General features: G+C 38.7%; 1 protein-coding gene across 22 annotated transcripts in view; it reads left to right on the plus strand.

Annotated features, from left to right (window-relative positions):
• The window catches only part of map7d3 (MAP7 domain containing 3), a 30,323-nt gene that overhangs the window by 16,694 nt on the left and 3,528 nt on the right, over window positions 1–10,101 (plus strand). For 15 of the 22 annotated variants that reach the window (XM_046849051.1, XM_046849061.1, XM_046849057.1 and 12 more), the window contains 9 exons: window positions 1,782–1,927; window positions 3,525–3,658; window positions 3,745–3,980; window positions 4,306–4,441; window positions 5,195–5,576; window positions 7,411–7,464; window positions 7,697–7,769; window positions 7,860–8,049; window positions 9,601–9,889. In XM_046849051.1, coding sequence (XP_046705007.1) covers window positions 1,782–1,927; window positions 3,525–3,658; window positions 3,745–3,980; window positions 4,306–4,441; window positions 5,195–5,576; window positions 7,411–7,464; window positions 7,697–7,769; window positions 7,860–8,049; window positions 9,601–9,889 — 1,640 coding nt within the window. Of the gene's footprint in view, window positions 1–1,781; window positions 1,928–3,524; window positions 3,659–3,744; window positions 3,981–4,305; window positions 4,442–5,194; window positions 5,577–7,410; window positions 7,465–7,696; window positions 7,770–7,859; window positions 8,050–9,600; window positions 9,890–10,101 lie in introns of those variants that run through there. The other 7 variants (XM_046849054.1, XM_046849062.1, XM_046849075.1 and 4 more) reach the window with 4 other exon arrangements.

Genomic DNA, 10,101 nt, shown 5'->3' on the forward strand with positions numbered 1-10,101 from the left:
GTGAAGCGGACCTATTTATGTAGAGACTGATGACTGTAGTGTTGGTGATGATTTATGCTCTGGTGTTCTGTGGCGCATGACAACGTGCAGTGATCAAGCATGCTTGAATACTTCCACTTAAGCTTATCATGTCTATGAGAGTCGGTGAACAGTCAAGAAAATTGTGAGATCAGCACAAAATGATTTGTGTTATAAGAGCACACCTGTCTGAATCAGAAAAAATGTATGCTTTTGGTTTGTCTACCATTGGGTTTGGTTTCAGATTTCACTTTAGTAAACAGATACAAAACCAGGAAGCATGTTAGTGTGAACGTGTGCTCATAAATACTTTCTTTCAATTGAGACAGTAATTATGTCAAATAAAGCTAATTAAACCTTTGCCGAGACTGTAGAAATCACATGGAATGATCTGAGCTCAGAATGCTGAATAAATAATTAAGTGGTTGTATAAATGGCTGCTGTAAAAAAAAATCTGATTTTTCACTTTTGTTTATTTGCCCAAATATTGCTGCATTTTATGAAAAGCATTTTAATTTTCACCATTCAACTGAGCCTTGAACAAGCCTCAAATGTATGGTTTACTGTTGCTAATCTTCATTTTTTAATAATTGTTTAGGTTGATAGGGACTGAAATAGTGTCTATTCTTCTCACCCCGGTGATTTATATAATCTAAGTAGAATTTGAAGACTGTGACGCTGTCCCTTGAAGTAGACAAGCACAATATGAATCAGCAGCAGCTTATGGCTCAATTATCGTCAAGTGTTTTCTTTCTTTATAACCCCGGTTGATTATCCAAATGAGGATTAACCTGTACTCAGTTCACCCCTGTTGGAGCAAATCCAGCTGGTTAGTGACTAGTGTTGGAAAATTTAAAAGCAAATCATTCCTCTAAAAAAAATATATGCTGTAGTGTGTGTGACTGACGTGTACATACATGCATAAATAAATGCATTCATGTGTCAGTATGTACATAAGTTTATATTTTCTATATAGAGTAAATGTGTACATATACTTTTTACATGTATATGTGTTTAGTATGAGTAATTGCATTCGCTCCAATTTTGTATGAAAAGGTTCCTGGTACTGGTACTATTTCATTCTTAGGTCATTGCATCGTATGTGAATGCACCCAGAAGAAAATAGAACAATGCTTTATTGTACGTGAAAGTGTCTTAAGTTCCAAATAAACGTCGGTTCTCTGCAGAAATATCTTTAGATCTTTAGACAGTTTCACAATAATACTGAGTCAGACAGAATTATTATTTTTATTTTGTTACTTGTGTGTCTGCTTGGGTGTGTGTGTGTTTTTGCTCGGCTATATGAGGGCTGTTCATTGTTCAAGGCTGAAGGTCTTGCTTTGGTGCATCAAGTGTCCAGTGTGTATTCTGCTTAAGAACTGCTTTTCACTGGTGATTGTGTTGGGATGCGAGTGCACCTATCCCCAACCATTTCTCTTTGTCTTGTTACCTGTGTGTCTGTGTATAAGCATATATAAAAATCTAATTGTGCGGGTGTGTGTCAGTGTCTGTCTCAGTCTTTCAAAAGTCTCCCACCAGCCTCGCCCACCCAAGCCAATCATTGCTTGCTCCTGAATTAGTGGCGAACTTTCCATCAGTCAGTATAGATCTAACACATAGCAAACTGTTTTGTGCTCTTATCATCCCCATCCTCTTCTCTCTTTCTTCTTTACTCCTCCTGCTTGTGCTTCATCCACTGGCCTGCTTCTGGTCCCTTTCCCGGCTCCACCCGTTCATACTCCACTGACCATGTCCTTTATCAGAGTCTCACCTGTGTCCTCGATCAGTGTCATCCACACCACTGCAGCCCTCCCCTCGTGGCCCCCTGCGGAGTCGCAGCACCGACCGCCAAAAAACCAGCCTCAGCTCTACCTCTGCCTCTTCCGACTCCATTTCAAACATTGCTCAGGTGAGCTTATTCAAAATCATTATTTACTTCGTAGGTAATACGCCTAATAGGTTTTAAAGATGCTTAAAAACCTTCACTTTGTGGCTGTAAGGGAAGATTAATTCCTCAGCCCCCATCACCTCATGTGTTAAACAAGAATAATATAATGAGGGCATCAAATATGTCAGATTATTAATCTCTTCTCTATCTTTCTCTGCCTGTAATAACAGTACAATGAAATAATACGCTTACGTTGGTGTATCTGGTTTAGAAGCATACATCCTTTTGATTTGTTTTGCAAAGCAGACTTGTCCAGTATCAGTCCTTTATCTCAAACTAGATCTGATTAAAAAGTATTCTCTGTCAGGTAGAGCAAACAGAATCAGATACTGTTTGAGCGCCACTATGCTTGTTTGTTAGCCGTTTACGGGGAGATTAAAACTGTAGTAGGTGATCAAAAACAAAGTGTGTTTAAAAAAATGTTGAATAATAAATTTTTGGTTAAACCATTCACCAAAATAAGCAATAGCAGTTGCTGCAAATGACAGTGAGATGTTCTGTGGCCTGGCCATTTTCTGAGCTAGAATGCCATCAATGCACAAAGCAAGGATCATTATTCAGATGCAAAGTAGGGTTTGTCACCTCAGGCCCTGGTTTAAATTCTCCTTCCAAATCTAGTATATTTTTTTTTTTACTGCATGAACCATGGTAATAAAATCATTGCTGACATTTTATCTTTTGGACATTTCAACCTATAATGTTTAGAGGATTTTAGCCTTGTTACTAAATATATTAAATTAAAAATATTAAAAACTAGCCATAATGGTTAGCGCTGAACTGTTTTATTCTTCAACAAATTACCAGAAAAGTGAGTCATTAGACATTGTATGCATCAGACTCTGAAATTGGAATTGTGCAATGCTCTTTAAAACTTAATATATTCATTCATTCGGTCTGCCAAACCACTCGCACTGATACACGCAGTACTTTCCTCTTCATTATATATTCTAAATAACACATAGCCACAATTTAAAATAAGTATTTTATTAGGTTAAAAATTAGTTTGGTTAGAAATTGACATTTTACTTATCCAGACACCCTCTGCCTTTGTCCTACTGCCATTTGAGGAACCCTGCTCTGATTTTGGCAACTATGACTTGTGTAATATAAATAGATGGACTTTCAGAGGCCTGGTGCATTCACCTTGACATTGTCAGCTGTTTGTTGCGGTAACAGACTGAGTTGTTGAATATGATCAATCGTTGTTGCTGTTATTATACATATATTATATTATACTACACTATTTTAGTATAAAATGTAAAGTTAGCAATGTTTTGTTCATGTAGTTATTGGATTTACTTTGGGATTATGAACTTTCTATCTTAACACGTCTCAATGTGCTTTACATTAACAGCATTAAAATCTACTAAAGTAAAGAATATGTAATGAAGGTAGTGAAGAATGAAGAAAACGTACGTAAAGAACACATTGCAAATAATAAAAATTGGATCACTCGTAGAAACCGTCAACCTTCTGAAATCAGTGACAAAAGCTGAAAAACATTTATCTCTTTCTATGTGCTTACGTGTTTGTACGTACTGTTTGTATGTGCGTGCAGAAAGCTGAAAAGGACAAGACTTCACCGGCTGCAAAACGTCCTCCTTCACCTTCCACAGTTCCCAGTCGCCATCGTTCTCCCTCCCCAGGCCCTATTGGTGGACCCACGAGAACGCCATCACCTGGAGCAGCCAAGTAAGAGATCTACATCACATTTCCTCACTCATCTTACTCTCATTTCCATTTTTTTGAGGGTTTTCAACTGTGTGCATCTCTTCCAGGCACAGTCCTCGTAATCGGCCGCCCTCACCCAGTGGAGTGAAGCAGAGGCCTCCATCACCTCAGCCTACTTCCAAACCACCACCTATCCAGAAACCTGCCCTCACCCCAACAGGTCCTCCTATTCTGAGAAAGAGAGAGTCCAAACCCAAAGACACATCTCCAATGACTGCTCTAACAACACAGCCTCAAGATATGAGCACTTCAAGCCCAGTTTCCAGCACCAAGCCCAAAGATGGTAGGGTCCAATAAAGTAAATGTATAGTCCAGTAGATATTTCACCCTTTTCCCTATGTATTTTATGTTTTGCACGTATTTGGTACAATTACCCATAAGTGCATTACTGTAGTCAACACACAGTTGTACTGACTTACTGCGCCCTCTTCTGGAGCCATTAGTCTGCATGCCTGGAAGCTCCTGTTTAATTTCAGGCTGTCATATACATATCATGCCAGTTTTATAGTGTGTTATAAAGCATTATCTGTTACTGGACAAACATCTGTGCATATTTGTTTGTTAAAGGCACTGATTGACTGTGACCCTTTTTTTTTTTTTCTTTTTAGATCCTAGTCTGAAAACTACGGCCGGCACTAACTCTGCTGCTGAAGCTGCTAAGATCCTGGCAGAGAACAGGCGTCTGGCTCGTGAACAGAAAGAGAGAGAGGAACAGCTCAGACTACAGAGAGAGGAAGAGGAGAGGTGAGCACACACGTAGTGTGGATGAGGAGACTGCTTTTTAGAGGTTTGGGTCTCCTAGTTCACATGAGGGGACTTTTTTACCACCTCCAAAAACGTTCTAAACATTTGTGTGCCTCCGACTTTCTGGTCGCAGATTTGGAAAGAACCACATATGGCTGGAAAAGTCAGGCGTCCCAATACTTTTGTTCATATGCTGTAATTCTTTTTGAACTTTTGTGCAGGATTGTTTTCTTTTGTTTCAGTAGTTACAAATATGGACAAATAAGACAATTATGTATTGCATAAGAGTAAAAATGTTCTATGGTTTTAATTTCCAATGCAGACTGTCTTGGTTATAACAACAAGAGAGCAGCAAAAAATAAACCCAAACAGTAATTTAGTTATATTTATACATAATAACTTTTTATTATTAATATTATTATCAAAAATGTTTTGCAATTTTGTCATTCTAACTGAAAATAATGATTACATTTATAAACAAATAAGTCTGAATATTCTGTTTATAAAAATTGGCTTCTTGTACAAATGATTATCTAAATGTTTCTTTGAAGAAAGTGGATAAGGTTGTGTTTTACTGAGAGTGTGAATTCTAGGAGATAGTGTGGATTGAAATGTTAGTTAAATTAAGTTTGTGTGATGTGTAATTACAGACACATTTATATGAAGTGACCTTGCTGCAAATTTTAGAACATGTCCTGTTTTTCATTTCCTGTAACAGTAAGATCAGATTTAAACAGTGTTCTGCCATTTCAGGGTAAGAAAAGAAGAGGAAGAACGTCTGGCTGAGGAGGAGAGAGTGAGACGTTTGGAGGAGGAGAAGGTTCGGGCAGAGGAGAGAAAGAGGGAAGAGGAGGAGCAGGCTCAGAAGGCAGAAGAGGAAAGAGAGAGACTGGAGCTGGAAGAACAGCAGAAACGAACTGAGTTACAGAAAGAGGCAAGAAACAGTATAAGCATCACACACATAACCGAGACTGATGGATGTAACCGTTGTGTGATTTTTTTATTGATTTTTGTGTTGCAAAAATTGCAGCGAGAGGAGGCAGAAGCAAAGGCTCTGGAAGAAGCAGAGAAGCAGCGACAGGAGAGAGAGCGCATCATGCAGCAGAACCAGCAGGAGCGCATGGAGAGGAAGAAGGTGAACTTGTAAACGCTCTCTCTGTCCAACTGCCTAGTGTGAAGTGGTCAGCAGTGTTATTGCCTGATGAAGATGAACATAACAGCTAATGATCGAGCTAGAAGTGAAATGTATTTTGAAGCAATGTAAAAGCCTTCTGCATGTGCAGAGATCACAGAAATGCAAAAGCGATTGATGTCTGCATTTCCCAATATCATTTTTGTCTTTAACGTGGAGTTTCTCCTCATTCACTAATGGCATGTTATTTAGTAAAAACTGAAATGATCATTTGAGGAAAAAAAAATGCCGAATCAGACACGAGTTTTGCGCTTCCCTTATATGCTAGTGTGCATCATTTTAAACATGATTCAGAAATTGTTTGCAAAACTGTTTTGTACAGAAATTTACAATGGCTGCCATATTTAAAATGCAAAGTCTAAGAAGATCTAAACAGCAGCCCCTCTATCTGCTGATTTTCCTCATAGCCAGTTGTTCTTCAGTTAAGATCCGCTCCAATATAAAATCCAGTTTCCTGATGGGAAAAATGTAAGTGATATTAAAAGAAACTAGAATCAGACCAAGGTGAACTTTGAATGTGAAACTTTTTTGTGAGCCAACACAAAGCAGTCACACAACACCTTGCTATTTATATATGTTTGATGAAAAAGTCCCTGGTTCAGGACTGGTGCAGTGATCATTTCAGAAGAGCGGATGGTGCAGGCTTTCCTTGCACTGACTGTGCAGAAATGCCAGTATGGTACAAAATGACCCTAATTAAACAGTTTGCCTTCCAAGAACAAATATTTAAACTACAGGTCCTACTTTTTTTTTTTTTTTTTTAATCCTCGCTGATGCCTTGAGTGTTCCCCAGAGAGAGAGAGAGAGAGAGAGAGAGAGAGAGAGAGAGAGAGAGAGAGAGAGAGATTGGATTGGATTGGATTGGTTGGATTTAATTCCCTAATGAGTAGAAAGAGCAGTTTTGTACAGCTGGCTTGTCTGTTCTTCATCAAGCAATACATTGCATTTTTGACCAAATGAAATACATCCACTAAAGTAGATCACAGTTTATTGGCCTGACGCTGAGCATGCTAGCTACCCTGGCATGTGGCAGACCTCACATTTAAAAGTCTGGTATGCCACTAAATGTGATTTTGCTGAGGATGCCAGGATTGTTAACTGAAGCTGCAACAGTAGTTCACCAGTGAGTATTTTAGAATTAAGAAACTATCAGAAATTGGTTATCAGTCTGGTGCTAAACTCTATACACAAGCACTAATGCAAAAGAATCTTGAAAAAGTTCACAGGGAAATGATGGCAATGTGTGTCAAAGTCATACCATGTGGTACCTGTCATTTTATGTTTTTGTCCAGCTTAAGAAAGTGCACACACAATATACAGATAAACCAGAGCAGACCATGAAGTCCCTGTCTGAACACATTACCGAATACAAATGGAGGCATAAATTATTTAGCGTCATTGAAAGGCCTAAATATTTAGATGCAGATGCATTTATTTGTCACATGTACATTTCAATGGAGTGAAAATCTTTCTTCGCATATCCCAGCATATTAGGAAGCTATCAGAGTGCAGAGTAATCCATGAAACAGCACCCCTGGAGCACAGAGGTTCAAGGGCCTTGTTCAAGGGCCCAACAGTGGCAGCTAGGCGCTACTGGGGCATAAATTCCCTGACTTTCCGATCAATAACCGTTGAACTATACTTCCCCACTTTGACAGATTTTTTTTCCATTGTTCATAAAGATTTTTGTTTTGTGTTGGGTTTTTTTACATTTGTTACATAAATAGATTTTGTTTTTTTTTTTTAAATGTGTTGATGTATCTGTTTGCTTTTATAGAGAATCGAGGAAATTATGAAAAGAACCAGAAAAATGGACCAAAATGATTTCAAGGCAAGTCTCCTTATGGTTTTTTTTTTTTTTTTTTTTTTTAATTAATGTATTGCTTAGATTTAGGGCTGTTGTATATGGAAGGATATTCTGGGCAATATTGAAAAAAAGGAATTGCAAATTCTGCAAAATTGTCTATTACTGGTCTGCTAATCGTCTGGTATTGCGTTCGGATTATGTCACAATATAGCTGTAGCTTTTGACATGTTTGGCTTGTGGGTCTCCATTTCTGCAGGGTAACGATGAGGAAGGCATTCCAGATGAGAATGGTGACGAGGTTAATGACGAGCTAAACTGTGAAACCACGGGTACGCTTTTCTTCCCTCTAATCTGCACTTTAGGATGATTTACATAAGTTTTGTCTGCTTTGTAGTATTCACACATCTTTGTGATTACAGAGGACCAATTTGTGGCGTCAGAGCAAGAGACAGAGTTCGTCAACCAATCAGACATTCAGGAGCGAGCCATGTCTTCAGAAGAAGCTCAGCTTAAGTCAGACGAGACTCTTGACAATATGAATGAACAGGCCAAAGTGGACGACAAAGAAAACAACAATGGCCTCAGTGCAGCACAGCCCACAGCCATCAGGTACATAAAGTGTCTGTCCCTCACCTGAGAGAAATACATTCTCATTATTTTACAATTTGTAGATTACCTTGAATCTTAGACCCTGTTTATATCTGTTCCTTTCAACTGTCTTTGTAATACCATGCATTTACACTCATCATACATATCTGTAATTAGTTATATATAGTGGTGTGAATGTGTTTGCCCCTTCCTGATTTTGCATGTCACACTTTAATGTTTCAGATCATCATACTAATTTAAATATTAGTAAAAGTGAACACAACATGCAGTTTTTAAATGAAGGTTTTTATTATCGAGGTAAAAACAAAATCCAAAACTACATGGCCCTGTGTGGAAAAAGTGTCTGTCCCCCTGTTAAAATTTAGGTTTATCAGACCAGAGTTCAATTTCTCTAACCACACCCAGGCCTGATTACTGCCACACCAGTTCGCTATCAAGAAATCTCTCAAATAGGACCTGCCTGACAAAGTGACGTAGACCAGAAGATCCTCAAAAGCTAGATATCATATCGAGATCCAAAGAAATTTAGAAACAAATGAGAAAGAAAGTAATTGAGATCTATCAGTCTGGAAAGGGTTATAAAGTATTTTTAAAGCTTTGGGACTCCAGCAAACCACAGTGAGAGCAATCATTTACAAATAGCAAAAACATGGAACAGTGGAGACCCTTCCCAGGATTGGCCGGCCGACCAAAATGACCCCAAGAGCACAGCGACGACTCATTCAAGAGGTCACAAAAGACCCCACAACAACATCCAAAGAACTGCAGGCCTCACTTGCCTTTGTTAAGATCAGTGTTCATTTTATACCATAAGAAAGAGACTGGGCAAAAATGGTCTGCATGGCAGAGTTCCAAGACGAAAACCGCTGCTGAGCAAAAAGAACATAAAGGCTCGTCTCAGTTTTGCCAGAAAACATCTTGATTATCCCCAAAACTTTTGGGAAAATACTCTGTGGACCGACGAGACAAAAGTTGAACTTTTTGAAAGGTGTGTGTCCCATTACGTCTGGCATAAAAGTAACACCCCATTTCAGAAAAAGATCACCATACCAACAGTAAAATATGGTGGTGGTAGTGTGATGGTCTGGGGCTGTTTTGCTGCTTCGGGACCTGGAAGACCTGCTGTGATAAATGGAACCATGAATTCTGCTGTTTACCAAAAAATCCGTTTGATGATCTGAAGTGTGAAACATGCAAAAAAATTAAAAACTCAGGACACCTTTTCATACCACTGTATATACATTGTCACACACTTTTTTAATTTTATTTTATAGTTTAGGAATAATATGTTCTGACTGCAGCAGCACGCTGTGCCCAACTTCCTCTTTAAGATTCTCAAAAACATGATTTCACCAGAATTTTCCAGACAATATCTGGCTGAGCTGAATCTCTCCTGATTGTTTGTTTAATCAAATGTAGCTTTTAGGATGATATAACTAATGGTGAACTCTGAACTCATTTTATAGCAAGCTTTTAAACCCTTTTCTGTTTAAAATAGCTGAACTCAGTCACTTAATTTATCAGTAAAAAAATCATTTCTGTTCCCTCTAGTAACTCTTATACAAAGACACATCTGGTGGAGGGCTCTGAATTTGTGAATCAGGACTGTAACATGGGAATGAATGGGAAAGCAGGGTCCTGGAGCTTTGAAGAGTTCATTGATCTCGGGGTTCACACTAAAGGCCGGCCACTCATGGAGCCCGAAACCTGTAATCAGGGTCTAATAGAGTGTGGTGTGGCACCTGAAGGACCCAGAGTGGCTTTTGATGACAAGTCGGCCCCTGTGAACTCCCTCCACCCTGCTCAGCCCATTGAAGCCCTGTCCGGTGAGGAACTTTAATGTTTAATAGAGTTCCTGTATCTTATGTGCCTCGTTACAGTGGGGAAAAGAATTATTTGATCCCCTGCTGATTTTGTGAGTTTACCCCCTTACAAAGAAAGGAAGACAAGTCTAGAACAGGGGTGCACACACTTTTTCAGCATGCGAGCTACTTATAAAATGACCAAGTCAAAGCGATCTACCTACTATAAATAAATTATAGTTTAAAAATA

Source organism: Silurus meridionalis, chromosome 5 (assembly GCF_014805685.1).
Source record: "Silurus meridionalis isolate SWU-2019-XX chromosome 5, ASM1480568v1, whole genome shotgun sequence".
In the NCBI taxonomy this organism is placed as follows: Eukaryota; Metazoa; Chordata; class Actinopteri; order Siluriformes; family Siluridae; genus Silurus; species Silurus meridionalis.